Raw genomic sequence first — 13907 nt, 5'->3', positions numbered from 1 at the left:
ACCTTACATGACTACTATTAACAGAAGGAGGGAGACATATGACAGTGAAGATCATGAGCTTAGAATAATACATGCTTGAGTTCTGGCTCTCCCACTTAACTAACTGTGAACTTGGGTAAGTGACATTAATCTTTTAAACTGCTGTTTCTTCAGCTATCACGTGGTGATAAGAGAATGTACAGGTGACTTTGTTGTGAGGATTAAATGAGATGCTGTATATAAGGCACATAGCCCATCAAATGGCATATGATAACTGCATAATAAATAGCAGTGCATTATTATTATATTAATTGTGTGTCTTGTTATTCCAGTTTAATCATTGAAAAAAAAAGTCTCCAAAAAGTTAAACAACTTGCACAAGGTCACACAAATCTTCTGTCTGCATGGTTTTTCCCTCTGCCTATGGTACCCTCCAGTATAAAGCCTTCTAGAATAGCCATGAGCTTTACCATCTAGCATGTGTTCTCATTTCAGGGTGAAACATTAGAAAGCCACCTCTATGTTGCTACTTCTCAGATATGCCCAGATTTAACATTTTAGTATCTAAGCATTTAGCATCTAACATTATCTAAGAAGCAGTGCCAATTTTCTCATGATTATTCTTTTAATAAAGGTCATAATCTAAGTTATAAGAATATATGGATATAACTTTCTCCCCATGAGACACAAAGCTAATAACCTTTTTTTAATCATTTGGCTTTTCTTCATGCAAAAAAAAAAAAATCAAAATGCCAATCACTACTCCTCTATGACCAAAAGTGGGGTGAGCTTCCCTGACCCATGCATGCCCAGCTTTACCCCACCTGGGCACTCAGTAGGCATTTGATTTGGGGGAGAACAAGGAAAAGGAGATAGTATCCTGCAACTAGGGTTTTCTTGGGTGGAGGGTGTAATGCATAAATGTATGTAAGTTTTAAAGAGGACATACACATAGGCAGAAGGGTCATTTGAGGTGGGACATTATCAAAGGTACATGACCCTTGAGTAGTCATGCCCTAAATGTCCAAAAAGACCTCCCTCCATAGCATGCGAACGTTGGTTCATTTGTCATGCCCATGACCTTGAGGCATCAACAGGGTGTCAGGGAGCTGCTGCCTGCAGAGCCCTTCTCGCCACAAACATGGCCCACTAAAGTGGCTCCAAAGCAGTTTGATCATGGGGAGAGAAACGCCAATCTAACCCATTTGCTGTTGATTTCTTAAGCAGATTCAGGCACACAGGACGAAGCACAGCTTTTGCAGGAATGGTTTCAGCTGGTTCTGGAGAAGAATAAATTAATGCGATATGAGTCGGAGCTCCTAATCATGTAAGTAAGGCAACACAGATAACAGCGAGTCCTAAAAGCAAAGGGGCGAAGGGGGGTTGCTTACCCTCCTAGGTTGAAGTCCCAGGATTTTCTCTTCTTGTGCATGCAGAATAGTGATTGAGGCAAATTGATATTTTATGTCTTGCATATCATGCTGGCATTAGCGCAAAGAATCTTTATTTTGTCTGTTCCCTCTGCAGAATCCTGTGGCTAAAATAGATTTTAGGTAATGGGTCGGGAGCTGAAGGGCATTTGGATAAGGTATTTTCAATCCATCGCAGTCCCCCAGGCCCATCTTAAAAGAGCAGGCACACACCTGCAACAGGAAGGTTATGTCTGGCCTACGAGTGTGAACTGTGGCAAGGGCTTAGTGAGATCTGCCTGGCCAGGAATGAAGGACTGAGATTTATCTGGCTGTTCTCTCTGAATGCAGGGTTGCAGCCTGGGTGGAAGATCAGAAAGTAAAGATGGATCTCACCACAGCCTAAAAAAGTTAATGGTCACTATACCTGTCACCATCCTGGAGGGAAAGAGAGTAACATTTGACATAAACCAACTTAGCACCACCAGCTGTGCTAGGTGCTTTCATTTGTGCTGTCTCATTTCATTTCACCCTGACCTTATAGGTACTTTTAGGGGTTTTTGGAGTAATAGATACTAGTAATACCACTCTTCCCTGCCTGGCTTCTGAACCAGGTGAGAAATAAGACAACCAAGTCCATAGAGGGAGCATCAAAATGTCATCCTTATTACTGATAATGGTTTATGCTTGGCTAAGTATGAAAGCCTTAGCCGAGTCCTTGGCTAAGTACGAAGTCCTTAGCCAAGTTAGCAAGTCTTGCTAACTGGACTTGCTAACTATACTAGTTTCCTTGGGCTGCAGTAATGAATGAGCACAAACTGGATGGCTTACAACAGAAATTTACTCTCTCGTACTTCTGGAAGCCAGAAGTCCAAAATCAAGGTGTTGGGAGAGCCGTGTTCCCTCCAGAGGCTCTAGGGGAGGATCCTCCCTGCCTTTTCCCCTTCCTGTGGCTCCAGGCATTCCCTAGTTTGTGGCTGCATCACTCCAGTCTCTGCCTCCATCTTCACATGGCCTTCTCAGTGTGTCTGTGTCTTCTCTACTGTCTCTTACAAGGACACGTGTCATTGGGTTTAGGACCCACTGAGACAATACAGAATTTTCTCATCTCAAGGTTCTTAATTACATCTGTAAAGACCCTTTTCAAATAAGGTCACATTCACAGTTTCCAGAAGTTAAGATGTGGGCATGTCTTTTTATTGGTGAGGGGGTGGGGGGAATGCCACCATTCAACACACTACACTAACCAAATCCCAGAATTAGACACATCTGTCTACCTAATCACAAAACGTACTATACTCACTTGTGCCTCAGGAACAAGGCTTTTATCCTAAGCCAGTGGGTTGTATCCAGGGACAGTATCCTCAGAGGATATTTGGCAATGCTGGAGACATTTTTGTTTTTTGCACCTGGGGAATGCTACTGATATCCAGTGAGCAGAGGCCAAGGATGCTATTAAACATTCCACAATGCACAGGACAATCCTCTCCTCCCACCAAAAAAAGAATAAGCTGGTGTAAGATGTCAAAATTATCAAGATTAAGAAACCTGGCCGTAGACCTATGCCAAGGCTCAGAGTAATCGAGAACATGTGTGTGTTGAAGACAAGCTGAGGCTGGAAGAGAAAGAGAGGCATGAGCTTAGCTCACCTAGTCTGTTTTTCTCAAATTTACCTCCCCTGAGGTGAGAGTGGGGAAAGGTAGGGTTGGGAGAGCAGCCCAGGAGTTCCACTCATTGAGCTCCCTCGACATGGAAGGGAATGGAGAAGGAGTCGCCTCTGGTAATTATTTGTCAAGTTGATGCATATACTGAGACTCAAGACAACTAAGTAATTTGTCCACATCCACCTGACTGCAAAGCCCATTTTATACAACCAGACTCTTTGCATCAGAGCCCTGAATTATAAAGTTCATTCAACAAAAATGTATCAAACACATTCTATGTTGCAGGACCTATGCTGGTGTTCTGTGGGAATAAAGATGACTAAGGCCACAGTCCCTGTCTTCTGGGATGTTGTGGTTTGGGGGAGACAAATATGCAAACCGTTGCACAGTAGTAATAAAACACGGCAAGAGCCCTGTGGAGTAGAAGGAGCAGTCAGTTCGCAGGGTGTAGCCATGAGAGTCGGGGCGGCATGGCTGCCTCTGCGCCATGACTGCAGCTTCCCCAGCCGGGATGGTGTCAGAAGGGCTCTCCTCTCCAAAAGGGGGAAAATAGGAAAACTCAGGTGTGTGCACCAGACAAAAGCAGGTAAGAGCTCTGTTAAGGGATAGGTTTTAGTGTGGAGAAAGACCTGGATGAGCTGGAAGAAACGTCTTAAATCGATGTGTCATTTCAAGTCCTTTGGGAAGCAGAAGCCAAGACAGAATTAGCAGTACAAGAGATTTATAGGAGGGAATGCCTGCAAGAAGAAAGGGAGGGAAGGAAGAGGGAAGTCTTCAGACCCCACTGCAGTGCCATACCTGGAAAAGGAGAGGGGGGAAAGAGGAGGATTGGGCAGGAGAAGCCCCGGTTGCAGCACAGCTCTGAGAAAGCCTTGGCCGGGGCAATGGGACATCAGTGCAAAGACTGCCCATGAGGAAGTGCCCGCAGGGCAGGAGTGGCACAGTTGTAGTGCCACCTGTATGCATACCCATCAGCTGGGAGCCACCTGGGGAAAGCATGGCCTCAGCATGGCATGGAGGTGGATTCGCAGCAGCAGTCAGCTCACTGTGCTCCTCCCAGAAGGTTCTCTCTTGAAGGAACATCTCAGCAGTCTGCCTCTGTTGGCCACTACGTGGGACAAGAGAAGTTCAGGGTTGATAACAAAAGGCAGAATATTGAATGAGGCGGGGACTTGAGCCTAAGTAGCAATGGGAGTGGTAAAAATCATGCCAACAGCAGAGTTTAGCAGAGTGACCCCAACACTCATAGCAGATACACATGCAGACTGCAGGCAGGGCTGGGAGGGGAGGCCCCGCCAGGTCAGACCAGGGACCTATTCTCAGCCCTCACCCTCTTCAATGTCTCTGTAGCTGGGAACACCCTTGGCCTCTCTCTCTGTTTCTGTGATTTATTATTTTGTCCTTCTAGCCTTTGGATGGCTTCTTCCCTGTCTCTACCTCTTTGTTTGACTCTAAATGTAGGTATTCCCAAGCTCTGTCTTCAAACCTTTTCTTTGGCTATAGCCATCCTTTGAGGGATCACATGACTTCAGCTGTCACCTCTGACCACTGTCATATCTGTTTGTGGTCCTCGTTTCTCCCGAGAACTCCAGAGTGGCATTCAGGAGCCTCTGCATCGCTGCACGGGTAGCCCATGGGGAACTTAGACGTGCTCAGTGACAGAAATGAGGAAGCCCAGGCATTGGACATTCAAGCCCCAACTGCCCGCCTCCGAGGACTAACTTCTCTTCCTCACTCTGCTGTTCCTCTCGGTGGGAACACCAAGCCCCACACTGCAGGTGTCTGCTCCAAAGCATCACCCACTCTCCCTTCCACCTCTGCTGCAACCAGATGGGTAGTTGTCTGAGTCTCAGTGCCTCCACCAGGCATTGAATGCCTCACTTTTGTTTCCTCCCTTTTGTTTTCTCATTTAACAGAATCAGAGATTTGGGAGTTGTTAGAGGTAGCACTGAAGTCATGAGGCTCCTAAAAGAGAAGAGCTTCAGATTGTCACTGCTTCTCCCCTGGACTATTCCGGTCATTTCTTTGCTATTCTTCCTCCTCTAGCCCATCCCTAAGGAGTGTCTGGGTGGCCTTCCAGCAGCCTGTGGAGCTCAGGCCACAACCCTCAGCGTCTCTCAGCCATCATTCTAGGCACCTTCGGTGGCCCCCGCAGCAGCAGAACTTTCAGTTTAGAGATAGTCTAAAGCTTCAGTTTTAACAAGGAAAGAAGAATGCAGTAGCTACCGTCAGTGGGTTTGTTCATCAATGTTTCCTCACAAATCTCTAGTATTTACCAACTTGGAACCTTTTCTCATGTCCAGGGCCCAAGAACTGGAATTAGAAGATCATCAAAGCAGACTGGAGCAGAAATTAAGAAAGAAAATGCTCAAAGAGGGTGAGTATGCGGATTTGTCCTGGGCCCTTGTTAAAGACACATCTCCCCAGAAAGACAGATGAGCAGAACACGCCGCACATCCCAGAGCAGAGTGCTCTTCCTGCCCGGCCCGGCCAGCCTGGGGGTCGGCAGCAAGTGCACAGCCAGCCTTCCTCCCCCACCGCCAGCACAGCAAGCCCCACGTAGCTTCATTCGCTTGGGCCATGAGGGCAGCATTCTCCCCCATTCCATGTGCCCACAGGGACAAAGTCACGATTCACTGATCCGTCCACTCATTTAACACACATTGACGGGGAACCTAGCATGGGCCTGGCACAGGGCAGAGAGCAACGCCTGCCCTCTGGGAGACGGTGGTCTCTCTGGGGGACCAGCACCCAGCCCAGTGATAGTACAGTGGGGTGAGGGCCACAGCAGAGGTGCTTTGGGGGAATCAAGGGGGGCAGGCCCAGTCCAGCCAGGCACCAGAGATGGTAAAGGAAACATCCCCTCCCAGCAGGGGCTGGGCCAGGCCATCACGCATGAGTAAATTATTCCGCCATGAAGGAGGGACAGGTGAAATAAACTCAATTGACATGGTATACTGACTTACACATCCATCGGCTCCAGCCAGAGAGGTGTATTCACTCTGTTTTATGCCTGTGTAGTGGGGGGTCGGGGGAAGATCCATGCATGACTTTCCTACATTTAGACCTAGGTCTAAAAGAACAAGTTAAATAATGTCTTTGTACCTCATGGAGCTAACACTGCATCTACCTTATGAGGTTGCCTGTTCCAGGACAAGTACTCAGTAAATATTAGACATTATCATTTTTATTTAGGTATTTTGTGCCCATTTTACAGATTAGAAAAAGGAGTGTCAGAGCATTTAAACAACATGCTCGAGGTACATGGTAGGGCTAAGATTTAAGAACAGGCCACAGACTCAGGGTCTCCTATTCTGTCCCACGTGGAGTCACTTATAAACCGTTTCTTTATAGCAACAGAGTTCTCTCTCTAATGGAACCCTTGTAGAGTTGCGCTGTACAGAACAGATAAAAGTGGTATCCACCATCTTTTATATGTCAGAATGGTCTCAGATGGGGCCATCTATGACAAACCTAAACTGAGAGAAGAATTTTTTCTTTTTCTGTGTTTATGAAATAAGGAGCATCAATACTGGAATATACCCAAATTAATAAACCAGAGAGTATAATTAATATCTGATTTATACATCAGATAAAAAAATTTATTTTGCTCTGTTTCAGAATAGTAAAATAAATACCACCAAAGACTCTACTAGCCACCTTTGATTCTTTTTTTTAAAAAAACATTCTTACTAAGGAGTGAAGGTCATACATTTTTCCCTTGTAGATGTACTGACAAAGTATATCCTCATTTTGTCAGTACCTGAGCCCACCTTCCACGTAAGCTTCCTCCCACTAATTAGCAAGGAAAAAAGAAGAAGAAGAAGAAGAAGAACTCTTTATCCCTCTGTGGTGAACTCAGTCTGATGTAATAACCTAAGCAGTCCTTGCAGGAAATGCTCGGTCTCTTAGGGATGACAATGTTCGGCCACCTCCTCCTGCACTGCTCCTAGGGCGACTGCCAGCTAACAGGGAGAGGCAGGTCTGTGTGGCCCTGTGCGCTGGGAATCTGTGTGGGGTGCTCTGGCTCACCGAGTCCCCACATAGCTGTCTCCTGTCATCGGCTGCACCTCCTCTGCCGATAATTGCAGCTGAGGTGTACGCCCAGTGTTACCCATACCCCGGGCGTTCTCTTGGTGTGCTTGGGAGCCTGGCGGCCTTCCCTGGTTCACTCAGCCTCGCCTCAGTGTAGCCTCCATTCAGCGTGACCAGACAGCCTACCCTACGGTCTCCACTGTGGGGTGAGTTCACTCCTTCCCGGGGGAGCCTCAGGGCAGTCCTGTCAGCCAGCTACTTGGGCCAAGTGTGCACGTCAAGGCTGCCCCCATGCCACACACGGCACGTTGAGATCCGGGGAGCCACGCTCAGACCTCCTCCTGTGCCCAACCATGAAGTACTGCCCTGTGGTTACACAGAGGGGCACCCTTCAAGCCAGCTTCTTCCTAGCATTCTGCACAAGGGTCAGGGCAAAAGTCCTTCGGCCCCCAGTGTTCTGTCAAATGCTGTAAGACGCTTCCCCCGCTTTGGGGCTTCCAAGGCCCAGCACGGTGAGACTGGAACCCAGAGCTCTCACCCTCCACTGCTCCTGCCTCTCTCCCCTCCCGACATAGGACATGAGGCGCAAAAGGAATAGCGCATCCTTGTCTCCCTTTCCTCATAACTACCTTCTTCCCGACCCAGACCTCAGAACCAAGCCTGGTGACGGGCAGTGGCGCCCTCTCTACTCTGGGCCTCCCTGTGTGGGATGGGAGGGACCGAAGGAATTTAGGAAGGCTTCTCCCAAGGCAATCATCTGGCCGATAAGACTTAAATCTGGCCTTAAAATCCTATTTTGTGTGTCAGAAACTCATTACTACCTGTCTCTCGCTCTCTCCCTTCCTTCTATGACAATCCTACCTCCCCAGGCAGCCGTATGCCCGGGCCAGTTAGGAAGATGGTCACGTACTCAACAGACAAAAGGGAGCAGCACAGTCAGTCCAGAGACACTGTCCTGTCCGACAGTCGGCCTCACTTGGCTTCTGTGTGGTCTCTGCACAAAAGGCTACACTTTGCCGTTAACTGCAAATGAAGAAAAGGTTCTTGTCATTGAAATAGTAGCCACTGATGCAGACGGTTTACTTAGACACTTCTCACAAATCCCTTTGCTGCAGCTCAGATATGTTGTTGGGAAACAGCCTTTTTGTTGTCCTGCTGGTTTCTCTTTGGGGGCGAAGGGACGGTTGGGGGCCTTGATAGGACTTGGCTGGTATTCACTTCTTTTTCTCACAAAGGGGCTTTCCTTGTCACTTTATCCATATCCTCAAGACGAAAACTGAGCTGACTCCTTCACAAAGCACCCACTTTCTAATCGGTGGCTTTAAGGACAGTTCCTTGGTGTTAAATTCATTTCCTTGTCTTCTCCACTGAAATTCAAGGGCAGAACGAGACCATAACAACCCAGGACATCCACGCCAAGAACTCTCCTGGGACCCCATCTTACCTGAGCCCAATGTCTGTCTTTTTTTTTCTTTAGAGAGCCAGAAAGACGAGAATGATCTAAAAGAGGAGCAAGAAATATTCACCAAGATGATGCAAGTGATTGAGCAAAGGGATAAACTCGTAGATTCCTTAGAGGAACAACGCGTCAAAGAAAAGGCTGAAGACCAGCACTTTGAAAGCTTCATCTTCTCCAGGGGCTGTCAGCTGAGCAGGACGTGATGACGTCCCTGTCCCTCACAGCAAGCCCGGGACCGGACCAGGCCAAGCACCCCACACATGCTCACAGGTCCTTTCGTGGGATTTTATCATCCGTGGAACTGAAGTTATATTCTACTGCATTTTTTAAATATTAAAATTCGCTTGCATGTACTACAGCTTCCCAAGATTCTTCCAGAGCTTACCATGAAGAAAACACAAAGACTCTTTTGAAATTGACAGTCCACTTCAGCGGGGCTCTCAGACTGGAGGTGTTGTTGGCAGATGACCAGCATTGTTTTCCCTAGAAAGTGACACAAAAGACTTGACTTTCCTGCTGCTTTTTATCATTTTTCCTCCCGATTCATTGAGTTGCACACTTTAAGATTTTTAAGAAGCTGCCTTTTCATTAATATATCCATATTTGCCTTTTTTGCATGGATGACCGGTTTCCAAATGTCAGAAAGCAGCAGCAGCAGTTTAAAGATTAGGTTAATATTTAAATTGTGTTTCCAGAGAAAGAGGAGAAACCTTGAGATTACTGATTACATAAAGCAAATAACTCATATAGCAGGTGTTAATTCAATCCAGGGTGAATTTAATTTACCAGGTGTATTTATAAGCCTTAATATAATATACATAAGCAATGAGAGTTTAATAGAACATTTGAGCCTTAATTTTATTTAAAAAAAAAAAGAAATAAAACTTTAACTTCATGCCAGGAGTATTGTTAGTTTTCACCAAATGTTGGCTTTAAAAAAGGTTTTTATTCCCATAGTACTCTTTTTATGGCCACTAGAAAATAACAACAACAACAAAAAAACGTTTTTAGAAAATGGATGATTTTGAAGTGCTTTTTAATGAGTGTTGGTGATGGCAAAAAAGGGAAATTCTTTCATTTTTTGGTAAGATATTGGTAGGGTTGGTGCTGCTACTAAAACTGAACGACACACTAATGGTCCCAGGCAAGGACCTGGGTGGTGGTCTCCTCGGACCCAAACAGAGAAGTGTCTCTGACTACCCCCAGAGATTGCACGAAAACTGTACAGGACAAGGACAAAGCCACTTCTGACTCCCAGGTAGAGCTGAGTGCAGTGACCCTGTTTACCAAGTCCCAAATTGGACTATGGATTTTTTTTTTTATGACATTTTTTTTTTAATGACATTTCAATATGAAAAGGAAGCTTTGGAGATGGAGATTGTGCACCAACATGTCAGGAATCCTGGAGTGTTTCGACAGTTCATATGGAGGCCAAAGAAGAAAAGATTTTAAAGGGTCATGTATTGTCATAAAATATTTGATTGTCTTCCCTCAATGGCATTCTTTGAAGATTTAGTCTGTTATCGATAAGAGAGGGACTTAAAGAACTCTTTGTTGTATATTTGGCCGCGCTCATTTCTGAAAGTGATGTGATTTAAATGTGTCATTAGACAAAAGGTGCTTTGCAACAGTTGGCTCTGACTGGAGATCAAAGTTTTCTCAATAGAAGTTAACCCATGAACCACTTCCATCAGAGATGCTCTCTGTACACCAATCTGGCCAATTTATGAGCCAGAAATTAGACATGTAACTGGATTTCCTCTGAGTCAGCCAACGTTTTGGGTGGTATTTAAATACAACCTTTCCATACTATTCCAAATTCCAAAGGTTGTAGTTCTTTTTTCTTTTCCTTTTTATAAGAATCTTCTAGTGCCTGAATTTTATTATTAAGGAATATCTGCAGTCATCTACCTACCCACCTACAAAACTATATCACTTCTGGCTATTTATCTATTTTTATTTATTTGTATATTAGGGGAAAATGGATAATATGATTTCTTCATAATTCAGGTTTTCGTGTGTTATAATTTGAAGAAGACCTATTAGCATCAAGAAATTGGTATATAAGCTATTTAATACACAAATAACCCAAATGTTTGGGGCAGTGAGTTGTATAGTATTAAAGATGCATGGAGATAATCAAAATAATATTTTCAGCCCTCAGACATTTGGAAGTAAGATTGTGGATGCACAGAAATGTTAACTCATGAGAAAAAGATACGTAACTTCAGTTTTCATTCTAGAATATGCAGAATTATTCAAGCCTCGTCTTTTCTGTCGGTTGTATAACAGTGCACCATTTGGATGTTTGCATAAATTTAACAGATGATGCTCACATGTGTAGTGCTTGGGTTACTGTGCAAAAGAATTAATTGCCACTTATTTTATTAATAATTTGCTATATTTCCATCTAAGAGAAAGATTTTCCCAAGAGGGACAAGAAAGAAGGTGGTTCTTGGCCCTTAGGATTCTGTTAATAGATGAGAGAAGCAATTTGTTCACTTTCTTCCCTAGACTATGTTCTGTAGTTTATTGTTCAGTTTTATCTGGTCAAGTTAAAATATAAACCTCATACTTGTTTTCTACATACACAAAACCATTTATACATAAAAGCCATTCCAATGACATGTCCAAAGAACACAAATATTGTAGCTGTTGAACATATCTAAAATGATTGCAGCCAGGCGCGGTGGCTCACGCCTATAATCCTAGCACTCTGGGAGGCCGAGGTGGGAGGACTGCTCAAGGTCAGGAGTTCGAGACCAGCCTGAGCAAGAGCGAGACCCCCATCTCTACTACAAATAGAAAGAAATTAATTGGCCAACTAAATATATATATAAAAAAAATTAGCTGGGCATGGTGGCGCATGCCTGTAGTCCTAGCTACTACTCGGGAGGCTGACGCAGGAGGATCGCTTGAGCCCAGGAGTTTGAGGTTGCTTAGAGCTAGGCTGACGCCACGGCACTCACTCTAGCCTGGGCAACAAAGCGAGACTCTGTCTCAAAAAAAACAAAGAAAAGAAAAAGAAATTAGCCAGACAACTAAAAATAGAAAAAATTAGCCGGGTGTGGTGGCGCATGCCTGTAGACCCAGCTATATGGGAGGCTGAGGCAGAGGGATCGCTTGAGCCCAGGAGTTTGAGGTTGCTGTGAGCTAAGCTGATGCCACAGCACTCTAGCCCGGGCAACAGAGCGAGACTCTGTCTCAAAAAATAAATAATAAAAAAAATGAAATGATTACATTCCTTATTCACAATAGGGAATGTTCCAAGACCCTCAAAATGTAAAATATTGTACATTTTGAAAACAGTTTCTTTGTATGCAATATAAGTAGGATTATGATGAAAATGGACAGAGCCTTCACTGCCCCATAAAAGAACCTAACTAGTGAAGGTGATCAAGGCCAAATCATTTAGGACTCTCAATGGGACAGAAAGCCCCAACCTCAGCTCATGTTTCATGGTCAGTCTCACACAGCTTCTGAGTTAAAGCAAAGGGATTATGATAGTTATAAGGTCATATTTTTACATAGGTTGGACCAAGAGGACAGTTGTTAAGCCTGGTATCTATTTAACACTCTCTGAATGCCCATCGGGTCTGCAGCCCTAATGCTAGATGCTGAGATACAGAAAGATTGTTAGTCCTCCACTCTACCTCCAAATGAATACAAAGATCAAGAAAAAAGTGCCCCACCAAATACAGAGATTAAAAACTATTTTTATTATAAGCATCAACCTATTCTACTCACGTTCATATCAAGCATAAAGACTTATACCCCCCATTACTGTAGTGCTTCTTTGGCAATAGAAATAAGTTTGTGTTTCTAAAACTGTGAAAAATAATATCAGGTTGTACCGTTTCATTTAAACCTTAACTTTGGCAGTGTTAGGCCGCTTGGAATCAATCAATGCCAAGATACAGCATGTTAATTGCAACTGAGAAAGGAAGTGGCAGGTGTTTCCAACCCTGATGAGCTGCAAAGAAATTGATGTTTTCTGCATTCTGGAGGCAAATGACAATTCAGCAATGTCTCTCTTCCCAGGAAGCAGATTTACAGGCTTTTCCTTCCAAACTGAAAATGGCAGCATGCCCCACCCAGGTGGTTGATCAAAGAACTACCTCAGCAGGGCAGAGGTGGCAGGGGGCAGCGGGGGCCACCACCTGGACAGAGAGTGTGGCAGTCATTGGCTGTGGCGAGCTCAGATGTAGGGGTTTATCGTAACAAGGAAGTTCACGTACAGGGGAAAGTGTACTATTTCACCTACTGTTTATCTTCTAACCTCGCTGCCGAGTAGCTTGTAAAAGATTAATTTGCTCCAACAATTGGAAACCATTCATGTGGATGGAAATGTGTTCTATGTGCACTGCCATAAATACTGAATTGGATCGAAAATAAATGGTTTTGTGTCTCAGGAATCAAAACATTTTCATGTGGGCTCGGTCTGGCACCTCTGAGGGCAGCATCCATTTCATTTCTTTCTTCTCAGTGAAAGAACCTGGGCAAGGCTTTGATTTTGTGTGGAGTCCGTGAATTAACGTGGGAGGTTCTATTACCGCAGGGGCACCTGGAAGGACTTACCTGCCCAGCACATTGGATTCACATTGGAGGAGGAGCGAAGAAGGCTCACCTCAGGTGTGTTCTCTCAACATAGAAAGCTATTGTCAGGGAGGGGATGGGGGGGGCGCCGTGGGCAATATACGTAACCTTAACATTTGTACCCCCATAATATGCTAAAATAATAAAAAAAAAGAAAGCTATTGTCAGGGCTGGACGAGGGCAGGGGCCAGTGGCAGCCCCGGCTTCCCCCTTTCTTTCATCTTCCTACCTGGTGAAGCCTGGTTTTGTATTTTATTATTCACTCAACAGAAACGCTCCCTTGTGTACAGAACGGGCCTCTTCCTTCAACGCCCGCTCTTTGAGAGCATGTGTATTTACAAACTACGGGCCAGAATTGCCACATCAGGTTAATGAAGTGGTCAGTCCCTGGAGCTCCCATCATTCCACGCGAAGCTCCCCCCATTATTTAAAAGCTTTTATCTGCTGATGAAATGTTTGAAATGATTTATTTTTCCATTGAGTATCAAAGAAAAATATTCAGAACTACGGCTGAGAGCTCCTGTTGCACAAGCACTGATGTGAAGAGCTCCGAAGAGCAGCCGGCCACCTTTGATGGTGTTTTGCAAGTTCTCCTGCAGCAACGCTGGGGCTCGTCTGACCTCCTGCTCACAGAGTGCCGCAACTCTGTGAGTGCGGACAGTGCTGCAACTCACTGTCCCTGAACCTTCAGGGTACACTTGGCAATTTCATGCTCGCTCCTTCTCTCAGTTCATTTTTAGAGATAAAAGAAAGCAGAACCGATAG

The 13907-nt window shown here is 44.9% G+C and overlaps 1 protein-coding gene across 3 annotated transcripts in view; it reads left to right on the top strand.

The window, feature by feature from the left end:
* LOC142861051 (F-actin-monooxygenase MICAL2) overlaps positions 1-11893 on the top strand; it is a 60639-nt gene extending 48746 nt beyond the window's left edge. For 2 of the 3 annotated variants that reach the window (XM_076002175.1, XM_076002176.1), the window contains exons 7-9: positions 1204-1306; positions 5356-5429; positions 8565-11893. In XM_076002175.1, coding sequence (XP_075858290.1) covers positions 1204-1306; positions 5356-5429; positions 8565-8749 — 362 coding nt within the window. In that variant the 3' untranslated portion in view covers positions 8750-11893. The remainder of the gene's footprint in view (positions 1-1203; positions 1307-5355; positions 5430-8564) is intronic. The other variant, XM_076002177.1, reaches the window with a different exon arrangement.
* Positions 11894-13907: the final 2014 nt, after the last annotated feature.

This window comes from Microcebus murinus, chromosome 4 (genome assembly GCF_040939455.1).
Source record: "Microcebus murinus isolate Inina chromosome 4, M.murinus_Inina_mat1.0, whole genome shotgun sequence".
NCBI classification, from domain to species: Eukaryota; Metazoa; Chordata; class Mammalia; order Primates; family Cheirogaleidae; genus Microcebus; species Microcebus murinus.
This window is presented reverse-complemented; position numbering and strand designations above follow the sequence as displayed.